Genomic DNA, 14,528 nt, shown 5'->3' with positions numbered 1-14,528 from the left:
GGTTGGCACTGCACCAGAAGATATGGCTGTCTGGTGAATGGATAGGAGCAGAGAACCAAAATAAAACAGACTTTACAACAAGAGACAAAGAAGGACACCATTTAGTCATAAAGGGGACATTCCAATGGGAAGATACAACAATTGTAAATATTTACACATCCAACATAGGAGCACCCAAATATATAATGCAATAGCAAACATAAAAGAACTAATCAATAATTATACACTAACAGTAATGACCTTAACACACTACTTACATCAAAGGATAGATGATCTAAACAGGCAATTGGGTACTTGGGTGGCTCAGTTAATTGAGCATCTCTCTTCGGCTCAGGTCATGATCCCAGGGTCCTGGAATTGGGCCCCACATCTTCTCCCGCTCCTTCTGCCACCATCCTACTTGTTCTCTCTTGCATTCTCTCTCTTTCTACCTCGAATAAATAAAATGTTTAAAAAATAAATAAAAATAAACAGGTAACCAACAAAGAAACTATGGCTTTTAATCACAGACTGGACCAGATAGACTTAATAAATATACATATAACATTCCATCCTAAAACAGCAGAATACACAATCTTTTCAAATGTACATGGCACATTCTCCAAAATAGACCATATATTAGTTCACAAAACAAGCCTCAACAAATTCAAGAAGATCAAAGTTATACCGTGCATCTTTTCTGACCACAATGCTATGAAACTAGAAGTCAACCACAACAACAACAAAAAAAAAATGTGGAAAGACCACAAATACATGGAGGTTAAATAACATGCTATTAAACAATGGAAATCAAAAAATAAATTTAAAAAGAATGTGGAAACAAATGAAAATTACAACACAACAATTCAAAACCTCTGGGGTGCAGCAAAAGTAGTTCTGAGAGGGAAGTTTCTAACAATACACCCCTATCTCAAGAAGTAAGAAAAATCTCAAATAAATGATCTAATTTTGCACCAATGGGAACTAGTAACAGAACAACAAAACCTAAAATCAGCAGAAGGAAAGAAATAATAAAGATTAGAGCAGAATTCGGGATCCCTGGGTGGCGCAGCGGTTTGGCGCCTGCCTTTGGCCCAGGGTGCGATCCTGGAGACCTGGGATCGATTCCCATGTCGGGCTCCCGGTGCATGGAGCCTGCTTCTCTCTCTCTCTCTCTGTGACTATCATAAATAAATAAAAATTAAAAAAAAAAGATTAGAGCAGAATTAAATGACATTGAAACAAACAACAATCAACAATACAACAAATCAGTGAAATCACGATAGTTCCTCAAAAAACATTTTGATGTTTAAAAAAAAAATTGGTAAACCTCTAGCCAGACTTACCAAAAAGAAAAAAGACTCAAAATCATAAACAAGAGAAGAGAAATAATAATCAACACCACATAAATACAAACAATTCTAAGAGAAAATTATAAAAAACTATATGCCAACAAATTGGACAGCCTAGAAAAAAATGGATGAATTCCTAGAAACATATAATCTCCCAAAACTGAAACAGGAAGACATAGAAGGTTTTAACACACTATTAACCAGCAAAGAAATTGAATCAGTAAACAAAAACAATCTCAACAGAAGTCTAGGACCAGGTGGCTTCACAGGAAAATTTTAGCAAACATTTAAAGAAAAGTTAATACCTATTTCTTCTCAAACTTTTCCAAAAACTAGAAAGGAAGGAAAATGTCCAAATTCATTCTATGAGGCTAGCTTACCCTTAAGGACAAGAGCCATAAGATCATTTCAATGGATGCAGAAAAAGTATTTGACAAAGTACACCATCCATTCATGATTAAAAAAAAAAAAACCCTCAACAAAGTAGAGAGGGAATATACTTCAACATAATAAGGCCATACATGAAAAACCTATGGGTAGCATCATCCTTAATGGGAAAAACAGAGCTTTTCCCCTAAAGTCAGGAACAAGACAAGAATGTCCACTCTCACCACTTTTATTCAACAAAGTACTGCAAGTCCCAGTCACAGCAATAAGACAACGAAAATAAATAAAAGTCATCAAATTAGTAAGGAAGGAGTAAAATTTTCATTATTTGGAGATGACATGATACTACATATAGAAAACCTGAAAGATTACCAAAAAAACTACTAGAACTAGTAAATGAATTCGCTAGAAAATTAACATACAGAAATCTGTTGCATTTCCATATACCAATATATATTTCCATACACCAGCAGAAAGAGAAATTAAGAAAACAATCCCAGGGGATCCCTGGGTGGCTCAGTGGTTTGGTGCCTGCCTTTGGCCTAGGACGTGATCTTGGAGTCCCGGGATTGAGTCCCACATTGGGCTCCCTGCATGGAGCCTGCTCCTCCCTCTGCCTGTGTCTCTGCCTCTCTTTCTCTCTGCCTATGTCTCATGAATAAATGAAATCTTAAAAATCTTAAAAAAAAAAGAAAACAATCCCATTGAACAAAAATAATACCCAGAAATAAACCTAACCAAAGAGGTGACAGAAACCAAAGAGGTGACAGATACCCAGAAATAAACCTAACCAAAGAGGTGACAGACCTGTACTCTGAAAAATATAAAATACTGATTAAGAAGTTTAAGGCAACACAAAGAAATGGAAAGACATTCCATGCTCATAGATTAGAATATTGTTTAAAAATGTCTACATTACACATTTAGTGTAGCCTTAATCAAAATATCACCAGCATTTTTCACACAGCTGGAACAAACAATCCTAAAATTTGTATGAACCACAAAGACTCCAAGTAGCCAAAGCAATCTTGAAAAAGAAAAGCAAAGCTGGGGTCATCATAATTTGGACTTCAAATTACATTATAAAGCTGTAGTGACTTAAAATAAAAAAAAAACCGTATGGTACCAGGTACCAAAAAAAAAAAAAACAGTATGCACCAAAAATAGACATATAGATCAATAGAACAGGATGTAAAACCCAGAAATGAACTCACAACTCTATGCCAATTAATCTTAGATAAAGCAGGAAAGAATATCCAATGGGAAGAAGACAGTGGTGCTGGAAAAAAATGGACAAATGGTGCTGGGAAAACTGGACAACTACATGCAAAAGATAGTAAACTGGACTACTTTCTTACATCACACACAAAAATAAATTCAAAATGGATGAAAGACCTAAATGTTAGACCTGAAACCATAAAAATCCTAGAAAAGAACACAGGCAGTAACTTCTTTGACATCAGTCATAGCAACTTCTTTCTAGATATGTCTCCTGAGACAATAAAAACAAAATCAAAAATAAACTATTGGAACATCAACAAAATAAAAAGCTTCTGCACAGCAATGGAAACAGTCAACAAAACTAAAAGGCAACCCATGGAATGGGATAATATATTTGCAAATGACATATCAGGTAAAGGGTTAGTGTCCAAAATCTATAAAGAACTTACCAACTCAGCACACATAAAACAAATAATCCAATTATGAGATGGGCAGAAGACATGAATAGATATATTCCCAAAGAAGACATACAGATGGCCAACAGACACAAGAAAAGATGTTTATTATCACTAAATATTAGGGAAGTGCAAATCAAAACTACAGTGAGCTATCACCTCACACTTGTCAGAATGGCTATTATCAAAAGGACAAGAAGCAAATGTTAGAGAGAGTGTAGAGAAAAAGGAATGCCCTGTTAGTGGGAATGTAAATTGGTGCAGCCACTATGGAAAAGAGTAGAGATTCCTCAGAAAATTAAGAATAGATCTACCAAATGATCCAGCTATAGCACTTTTGGGTATTTATTCAAAGAATATGAAAACACCAATTTGAAAAGATTATGTACCACTATGTTTATTGAATCACTGTTTATAAAAGACAATACATGTATGCAACCTAAGTATTCACCAATGGGTGAAAAGATAAAGAGGATGTAGTATATATAAACAATAGGAAATTGCTCAGCCACAAAGAAAAATGAAATATTTTCATTTGTAACAACATAAATGGATTTCAAGGCTATTATGTTAAGTGAAATAAGCCAGAGACAAATACTGCATGGTTTTACTGATATGTGGAATATAAAAAAAAAAATTAAAACAAAGCAGTAAAAAATAAAATTCATAGATACTGAAAACAGTTTGGTGGTCACCAAAGGGGAAGGATGATAGGGGATGGATGAAATGGGTAAAGAGTCAGTTGTGTAATAATGAAAATTAACTAGACTTTTGGTGGTAAACACTTTGTTGTGTATTCAGATGTCAAATTATAAATTTGTACACCTGAAACATATATAATGTTATATACTAGTCTTACCTCAATAAAAAAGGTGAAAAATCCTTGAAATGCTAAAATATTTTAAAAGACATAAACTACCAATAGACAATGATAGAGAGGAAAATATCACAAGTCTTATAGATATTTCATAAAAGAGAATATTAGAACACTTCTTCCAATAAATTTGAAAGATTAATATACAAATTTCTTTGAAGACACACTACCAAAAATTTAATTTATAGCTGAAAACCTTACCATAGAGAAAAGTGCAAGCCAAAATGACTTGTCTGGGGAATTTTATCAAACATTTAAGAAAGAAACTGTATCAGTTCCACAGAACTCCTGCAATAAATTTAATACAAGAAAATACATCCTATAAGGCCAGCATTATCCTGATCCTAAACCAGAAAAAGCATTGTTTCAAAATCAGCATCCATCCCTGATTTTAAAAACTTTCAGCAAACTAAACAGAAAGGAATTTCCTCAGCCTGATAAAAAGCTTCTACTAAAAATCCATAGCTAGCATCTTACTTAACGGTGAAAAACTGAATGTTTTTCTCATAAGAATAAAAACAAGTCAAGTATGTCTGACCTAACCACTTGTATTCTGCACTACACTGTTCAATCTAGCAAGTCAGGCAGCGAAAATGAATAAAATGACCAATACTAGAATAAAAGAAGTAAAATGTCTTTATGCACTGAAAACATGATCATCTATGAAGAAAATCCTACTTACTCTATAAGAAAACAAGTAGAAGTAAAAGATTTTGCAAGTTTTCAAAATACAATGCCAATAAACAAAATATCTATTATATTTCTATATATTAGCAATAAAAATATAAATGAAACAAAAATGCCATTTAAAATAGTACCAGAAGGGATGCTTGGGTGGCTCAGTGATTTGAGCATCTGCCTTTGGCTCAGGTCATGATCCCAGGATCCCAGGATCTAGTCCCACATCGGGCTCCCAGCGTGGAGCCTGCTTCTCCCTCTACCTGTGTCTCTGCCTCTCTATCATGTCTCTCATGAATAAATAAGTATTTTAAATACATTAATTAATTAAATTAAATAGTACCAAAATTAAAATAATTAGGAATAAATCTCAAGAAAGATATGCGAGACCTGCTCACCAGAAACTATGTAACATTGCTGAAAGAAATTAAATGGATAGCGAGATATACTGTTCTCATGGCTCACTCTTCATAAGGACTACATTATCAAGTAAAAATTATATTACAACTGTGATAACACTCAAATCAATACTTGATGTCTCAAGTTTTCTGAATCCAAAGTATCAAAGATAGAAACAAAAGGCTACACCATGATTAGTGAGAAAGCCTTATATTACCTATGAGATCTTCCTGTAAATCACTAGCTGTCTGCATACTCTTTTCATTGCTGACTTCATGTCTTTATTCCTGAATGTGTAGATAACAGGATTTAAAAAAGGAGTGAGAACTGCATCAAAAATAGCAAGAAATTTGTCCATCTGGGATTTGGGGTGTGGCCATGTATAGACAAACATGGTTGGACCAAAGAACAAAAGGACCACCATGATGTGAGCTGACAAAGTGGAGAGGGCCTTGGATGAGCCACCTGAGGAATGTTTCCAAACAGTAAACAGGATGAAGACGTAGGAGATGAGGAGTATGAAGAAGGAACCAACACAGATAAACCCACTGTTGACAGTGACCATGAACTGCAACCTGTAGGTGTCTGTACAGGCCAGTCTGAGGAGACGAGGAAGGTCACAGTAAAAGCTGTCCAGCACATTAGGACCACAGAAGGGTAGATTAACAACAAATGCCAGTTGGAACAGTGAGTGACTGACACCAAGGGCCCAAGCAGCAGCCAGAAATAAGATGCACCTCCGTGGGCTCATGATGGTCAGATAATGGAGGGGCTTGCATATGGCCACATATCTGTCAAAGGCCATGGCAATGAGCAGCACCATCTCCACGCCACCAATGACATGGATGAAGAAGATCTGGGCGATGCAGCCGCCAAAGGAGATGACTTTGTGCTTTCTGAAAAGGTCATAAATCATCTTGGGTGAGGTAGCAGAGCAGGCTCCCAAGTCAATGAAAGAGAGACTGGCCAGGAGAAAGTACATGGGGGAGTGTAAGTGAGGATCAATGGTCACAGAAAACACAATGAGGATGTTTCCAGTCATGCTTGCCACGTAGAGCACAGAGGAGAACACCAGAAGGAGAAGCTGGATCTCCCATGAGTGAGTGAGTCCCAGGAACACAAACTCAGATACAGCCGAGTGATTCCCTCCATCCATGGATCCGGCCAACTGGGCTGCCACTGAAATGATGGGAACTAAGAATGTGAGAAAGAAACTGTGATTATGGAGATGATAATCGTAATAGAATTACTAATGTTTCAATATCCTTATCATGAATGAAAAGTATTTAGTTATCTACTTCCTCACATATATAAAAAGAAAAATCAACACACTATCATCACACATGTGAGTGATGACGTGTTAAACCATTCACCAAAACTCTGACTGCAACGTTCTGTTCTCAAATTAACAGATTAAACATGAACATGGTTATATGAACATCCATGACATTCAGTAGCTGTCTTCTGATATTGACTATTCCTCATTCCAACATATCTCAAATTGCTTTTATGTATATTCTCATAATCCACTCCCCAGTTTGCTCCCACAGTTTGCTGATAAAAAGCAGGAATGAGAAGGGGTGCTGCGGTGGTTCAGTTGGTTAAGCGTCCAACTCTTGATTTTAGGTCAGGTCATGATCTCGGGGTCATGAGATCGATCTCTAGGTAGGACTCCATGCTGGACAAAAAGTGTGTTTAAGATTTTCTCTCCCCTTCTCTCCCTGCCCATCCCTGCTGTCTGCTGTCACTCTCTGTTTGGGGTGGGGGGATGGATAAATTAAAAAAAAAAAAGATAGAATGAGAAGAAAGCATGATTAACAAGTGGAATGTCACCTGAAATTAGAAGTGCTTGATGTAAAATTTAAGACTGAATTAAGACAAGCTGCAGATTGAGATTGAATAATGAGACTAGGGTACGTGAAACTGGGCAGCTCACAAGGGTAGTAGACACTTGTCACATGCACTCTACTACAAAATATAACAACTATTTCCCCATCACATTTTATTATGTCATTATCCTGGGTGCCTCTAGGTTCCATGCAATTTTCCATAGCTACAAAACTCTAAACTGACCTCAACATTCAGTAAGAATTTCATAAGGAGTGTATGCCCCTAGGGATGCAAGGCTTTCTCCAAACCTAATGAATGCATATTTAAAAGATTTCACCAATTTCAGTTAAGATGCATGCCTAAAGTGGCCACTGAGTGTTTAACATATCTTTGCAAACAGCTTTTCTCTGTCCACACATATAAAGGTTTTAAAGATCAGCACTTGGAATTGTTGGAGTAATTTTTAATTCATTAGTGTCTCAGCCTCTCTTTGGTATCAACTTTTATGTGCCTGACATCCCCCAACCCTTGAAAGTGCTCAGTACCACCCGCAGGGTAACCTGTTGTGATATGTGGTATTATCCTGCTTACTTTGATTGAAATCCATTCAGAAACTTTATTTTCAAGGAAATTTGTATTTTATACTTTTGATTTATGATTTAAGAATTAAGAAAATAGCTGAAAAAAACATAAAATATACACATAATAAATATAGTCTAATGTGATATACAATACATCCAAGTGAATACTAAGACAAATATGTGGTCATGTGGAGCAGGGAAAGGGAAGTGGGCTAAAAACATTCAAAGGGAGAAGACAACCTGTATCAAGACCAGATGGGCAGCAGATGGCTACCCCAAGAACACATATACTTAGATTACAATTACACAACATATATATAATTGAATTTAAATAAAAAAATAAGTCTTTGAAGGTAGTTAACAGTCATCTCAAATAAAATGTACACCTTTTCAGAAAGAGAGAAAAGTCATTGTATTTTTTAAGTCACTGTATTTGAAACACTGGAGATTTATACTGTTTATAAATTGAATAAATAACTTGTCAATCTCACAACATAAATCTATAATAAAACTGGGTTAAACATACACATACACACAAAAAAGAATTAAACTGAATAAAAAGAAATATACAGTATGGAAAATGGAAAATACCTTGAATTACATAATATGAAAGTAACTTTTAATATTTTTAGTAACTTTTAATACTAACTATTATCATTATGCATGTGTGTATAACCCATATTATGTAACCAGGTATATACAGAAAGTCAGTAGATAGTTTTTGATGGTTTTTTTTAAGATTTTATTTATTTATTCATGATAGTCACAGAGAGAGAGAGAGAGAGAGAGAGAGAGAGAGGCAGAGACACAGGCAGAGCGAGAAGCAGGCTCCATGCAGGGAGCCCAACGCAGGACTCGATCCCGGATCTCCAGGATCGCGCCCTGGGCCAAAGGCAGGCGCCAAACCGCTGCGCCACCCAGGGATCCCAGTAGATAGTTTTTGATTAAGAAGTTAGATTAATAACTCCAAGCTGTAGTAAGGCCATGCCTTCAGGTCAATGATCTTTACTATTTTTTATTCTCTCCTTTCTTGGTCATCTTCTCCAATCATTTTAACAGACATAAGGGGAAATTTCTCACTTAAAAGCTTATAGTAACCATAACCAATAGTCTCCTAGTGAGAAGGCACCTAAGGCTTTACAGTGTATTTCTTGGTGAGGATTAAATCACATCTAATCTTCAAGCCTATAGGCAGCACTCAATTTATTTTCCTGAAATCGATGGAATAATCTGAGATGGAGAAAAAAATAAAGCAGAGAGAAAGAAAAATGAATGAAGATTTTAAATATGGGGAAAAGGGGAAATTAGGAAAGACATATATGATAAAGAACAAAAAGAAAGAAACCACCAGAAGAAAGAAAAAAAAAAGAGCTGAACAAGGTTCAGAGAGTATTAAATATGGTAGCCAAGGTTTCTGAGAACCCAGGTAAATTAAAGAGAAAGTCAATCTCTCACCTTAAATTCACTGATTCAGGGCTGCTCCTGAATTTGACATTGGGTTGCATTTAAGGAAGGCAAGATGCTTCTGTTACCTGCCCGGTGAGGCTTACAGAGTTTCTGTGGAAATCACACATGATAGTGAATGGAAAGATTGATTGTCTTTTATACTGTACAATGATATAGACAAGTAAAATTTTTACTGGTTTTATGATTTGAGGAATCAAAGCATGTACTAAGCAGGACAAGGAAGCATACAGAACAAACATCAGGCAAGTGAGATTCCGCCCACTGTGTGTTCTCTGTGTGTTCTATCCCACTCTATCTTCTCTGTCCATCATCTGCTACTGAAGGTCACAGTACAGTTATTTCCAAAGGTGGTGTTCTTCTACATGGCAGACTTATCACATGGCTATAGGCTCACATTCAAACACCCAGAGATCATTTCCAAATTTTCATCTCTATATTCTTCAATCCTAAAAATACAAAAAACTCACAGACTGCCTTACACACATGATAGTAGAATGATTAGCAGCTTGGGCTTTAATGGCATCACCACTCCCTTGTTACATGAGCATATCAAAGTTACCTAATCTCTCTGAGCTTCAGTATTCTCATTACTAATGTGGAGATAATACCTCCTTGCAGGGTGTTGTGAGAAATAAATGATATATGTAAACCTGCCTGGCCCAGTACCTACCTACCATACAGGGTAGCACAATAAATTACTATATACGGAAGTGACTACATGAATAACTTTCAAGTACAGAAAATTGTTCCTCAAATTCTGAAACTTCCATTGCTCTACTAAACCTGGTTTTAGGTGAAGCTTTCATATCCACACTTGCATTCAATCACTTAAGCATATTTCCCAAATAACAATTTTTCTCCTTAATGGAAATCAAAGACTAATGAGACTGCCTAAGGGATGCAGGAAGGAGCTTTGTGCTCTAACCAGGGGACCTCTGCTGTCCCCACAATCCAAATCCATAAATTTCAATTTAAAAAAGTAAGTTTTTCTAACCACCACACATAACACTGGATATTTCTCTTGTTGTTAGTGGTAAGAGGAAAGAGAGAACAGAGAAGGAGCCAAGGCAGGTGCTCCAAGGAATTTCTGAAGGCTGTGCCTATCCAGCCTCAAATTTGTGTTGGTCTGCCAGGAAAATAGACTTTTCTTTAAAACTGCCTTTTTCATAAGGCATATAAAATTCTTTAGTTTTTACTTCCACTTTAATTGTACAAGTGGAGAACGCAGAGATAGTTTAGGCATATTATACTCAGATGGTTATTCAAAACCAAAGTATTGATTATGTTCTAGTCCCCATTCTTCTCATTTATTCATTTTGTTAAAGTGGATTTACTTACTAAATATACTTCAGGCATTGCATGATACATGTCATGAAAGTGTAATTGACCCTCTAATATATGAGCAGAGTGGAAAAAGATCACTATAGTGATGAGAAAAGGCAGCATAGCAGAGGTGGCAGTTGTATATAGCTTCAAGAGTTGGTAGATATTACAATACACAGAGTCAAAAGAAAAGACATTTCAAGCAGATGATAAAATATGAAAAACAGAAACATTTTTATTTGTTAATGGTGAACCATGCAGATTATCTACAGAATAGATACTGTTTTTGGAGAGTAGAAAAAATAAGAGAAAGATGGTAAAAGTTAATTTTTGCCTAACATTAGGAACTAATATAGATATTTAAGAATTATAAGTATAGGGAGTCAATAAAGAGGGTGCAAGAAATTGATAATAAGACCGGTAATTAGCGAAAATGCTCCATCTGTAAGTGTAATGGGTCATTTGGAGGAAAGAAATAATGGAGGTAGAAAGTCCTCTACAGAGAATAAAGCAGAAATAAAGCAGATCTGGGGGGCGTATACAGATACACTAAAACTATAAAGTTTTAGCTTTAAGACTCTCAATTTAGAAAATGAAAACATTAAGAAATACACACCAAAAATTGGTGGCTGATTAAAGTTGGAATGAACATGAAGAGCAATGTCAAAGATGACACCAAGATTTGAGCATGGATAGATAGGACAACGGTGGATTCATTTTTTTAAAAGAAAGAAATTGGACATAGAATTTGTGAGAATGGGGAAAATAGATGATCGTATTTATATTAAACAATTGGAGTTTCAGATACTAATGAGATGTACAGGTGGAAATATGAGTCAGGATATGTGGAAAGAAATACAGGTTCAAAATATAATTGTATAGTAATCCATATGAGTAATAACTGAATGTACATGGGTGAAAAATTCCCTAAGGGAAAGAATATATAGGGAAAAAAAGCAAAATCCAACATATAGAAAGTCATAGTAATAATGTGATAACAGACAGAGCCAACAAATTAGGCAAAACAATCACAGAGATAGGAGAACAATCAGCGGTGAGCCAGAGAAGCCAAAATTGAACAGCAAGTCAAAATGAAGGGTGAAAAAAAGAGAAGAAAGGGAGAGAGTAGAGAAATTTTAGAACAGTGGAGAAAATGTGATGAGAGTATATATATATATATATATATATATATATATATATATATATATATAAATTGAGATACCAATTTACATATATTTTTCTGCTTTGTAAATGGGAAATTTGGCCTGGTGTATCAGAGGCACACATTGTAAATATCAAATGGGTTCATTAACGAATAAATAATATAATGAATGAGAGAATTGTCAAAGAATGGATGAATGAAATAACTCCCCTATTAGGAACTGGATGACAAAGTTTTCAGAGAACCTATGTGCCACTCTGTTATGATACAGACCCTCAATATTCAGCAGCTTGAAATCAGTCAAAGAACTGTAACCACTAGGATGAGGGCAGAGCAGTGGAATGGCAGGTAAAGCAGAAGTTTATGATGGAATGAAGTTTCTGGGCACTGAATAGATGGGTCAGGTGGCCAAGCTGACCATAAATCATAAGCCAAAAAGGAACCCAGAGACTAAAAAAATAACTAAAAGCAAAACAAAACAAATACAAGGTCAGGGGCACATGAGTAGCTCAGCCAATTAAGCATCCAACTCCCGGTTTTGGCTCAGGTCATGATCTCAAGGTCATGAAATCGAGCCACATATCAGGGCTCTGCACTCACTGGGGGAGTCTGCTTGAAGATTCTCTTTTCCTCTCTCCCTCTGCCCCTCCATCCTCCTCTAATAAAACCGATCAATCAAGCATCTTTAAAAAAACACACAAGGTCAAACTGTTGAGAAACTTGGAAAGGAAGATAGTCATATGATAAACTCTGAATATTCTATGATATTCTTCTACAGCTTTATTATTATTCTTTGAGGTCAAATGTACACTTTACCCTACCCATACCCTCAGCTGCCCATACATAGTGACTCTCCTTCACAGGCCTGATTCCTGTTCCATCCTCCTTTTCTAGGATACCAGCAGCAACATGCTATATCTGGTTGACATCATGGTGAGTTGAGAAAAACTTAATTTCTGGAACATAGAAACCTTGGCTTCCTGATTTTATGTCTGTCCCTCCCACTTACCTGTTTTGCCAATAAAATTAATAGCAAATTAAAGATTCAGATAGATTGTAGTTCTCCCCAAATCAAAGGGATCCTATACAGAATCATTACAGACATTCACAAAGAGCTGTTAATAGTCAGAGCAGCAGTTAATTATATCCCCAGAAGGTAGTGACCAAGTGATGCTGCAGAGATCTGGGATTGCCTAACTGAGATCACTTGGCCTGGGGAATTATTGCCTATAGTTGTTTTGGTTTTCCCAGGGTAGTCAAGCACAGAAGCTGTTAATAAGAAAAAATGAGAGGCCTTTAGTTTTCTAACAACAAAGGTGACTTTACCATCTTTTAGAGCAGCTTTAAATCTTTATTTTATGATGGATTCCAGAGCAACATTAAAAAATTTTCCTTAGAAATCTTTAATCTTTTTTATCATTTCTGTCAATTACCTCAATAATATTCAATCTAAACACAGAATAGATTAAAAAGTATGAAGAGGCTAACATGCACATGAGAAAATGCTCTGCATCACTAGTCATCAGGGAAATACAAATCCAAACCACAATGAGATACCACCTCACCAGTGAGAATGGGGAAAATTAACAAGGCAGGAAACCACAAATGTTGGAGAGGATGCGGAGAAAAGGGAACCCCCTTACACTGTTGGTGGGAATGTGAACTGGTGCAGCCACTCTGGAAAACTGTGTGGAGGTTCCTCAAAGAGTTAAAAATAGACCTTCCCTACGACCCAGCAATTGCACTGTTGGGGATTTACTCCAAAGATTCAGATGCAATGAAATGCCGGGACACCTGCACCCCGATGTTTATTTTTTTTAATTTTTTTAATTTTTATTTTTTATGATAGTCACAGAGAGAGACAGAGGAGAGAGAGAGAGAGAGAGAGAGAGAGAGAGAGAGAGAGAGACAGGCAGAGGGAGAAGCAGGCTCCATGCACCGGGAGCCCGACGTGGGATTCGATCCCAGGTCTCCAGGATCGCGCCCTGGGCCAAAAGCAAGCGCCAAACCGCTGCGCCACCCAGGGATCCCATGCACCCCGATGTTTCTAGCAGCAATGTCCACAATAGCCAAACTGTGGAAGGAGCCTCGGTGTCCATCGAAAGATGAATGGATAAAGAAGCTGTGGTCTATGTATACAATGGAATGTTACTCAGCCATTAGAAATGACAAATACCCACCATTTGCTTCAACGTGGATGGAACTGGGGGGTATTATGCTGAGTGAAGAAAGTCAATTGGAGAAGGACAAACATTATATGGTCTCATTCATTTGGGGAATATAAATAATAGTGAAAGGGAATAGAAGGGAAGGGAGAAGAAATGTGTGGGAAATATCAGAAAGGGAGACAGAACATGAAGACTCCTAACTCTGGGAAACGAACTAGGGGTGGTGGAAGGGGAGGAGGGCAGGGGGTGGGGGTGAATGAGTGACGGGCACTGACGGGGGCACTTGATGGGATGAGCACTGGGTGTTATTCTGTATGTTGGCAAATTGAACACCAATAAAAAATAAATTTATTATAAAAAAATAAAAAATAAAAAAATAAAAAGTATGAAGAATAATACACGGAGATAAAACCATATTATATTGCATGAAAAAAGTAGAATATATAAGGAAATAAGATTTAAATTGACTTCAAATATAACACTTTTTTACATATTCTACTGAATCCTCGCAACCACACTGTGAAGCACATGTTGCCACCTAACCTCAAATTATTTCTCATCTAAAATTACACAGATATTAAAAACTAGGTCTATATATGAATTTAGGACAGTCTCCAAATTTTCTTCTCTTTCTCCTATAGCTAACTTCCTT

The 14,528-nt window shown here is 36.4% G+C and overlaps 1 protein-coding gene across 1 annotated transcript; it reads right to left on the bottom strand.

Moving 5' to 3' along the window:
* Positions 1 to 5,562: 5,562 nt before the first annotated feature.
* On the bottom strand, positions 5,563 to 6,528 carry LOC487457 (olfactory receptor 4F3/4F16/4F29). Its single transcript, XM_038579866.1, has one exon. It carries the CDS (start codon positions 6,499 to 6,501, stop codon positions 5,563 to 5,565), a length of 939 nt encoding a protein of 312 aa, XP_038435794.1. The 5' UTR covers positions 6,502 to 6,528.
* Between the last annotated feature and the right edge of the window lie 8,000 nt (positions 6,529 to 14,528).

Source organism: Canis lupus, chromosome 30 (assembly GCF_011100685.1).
Source record: "Canis lupus familiaris isolate Mischka breed German Shepherd chromosome 30, alternate assembly UU_Cfam_GSD_1.0, whole genome shotgun sequence".
In the NCBI taxonomy this organism is placed as follows: Eukaryota; Metazoa; Chordata; class Mammalia; order Carnivora; family Canidae; genus Canis; species Canis lupus.
The sequence above is the reverse complement of the archived record's forward strand: the minus strand, read 5'-3'. Positions and strand labels throughout refer to the sequence as shown.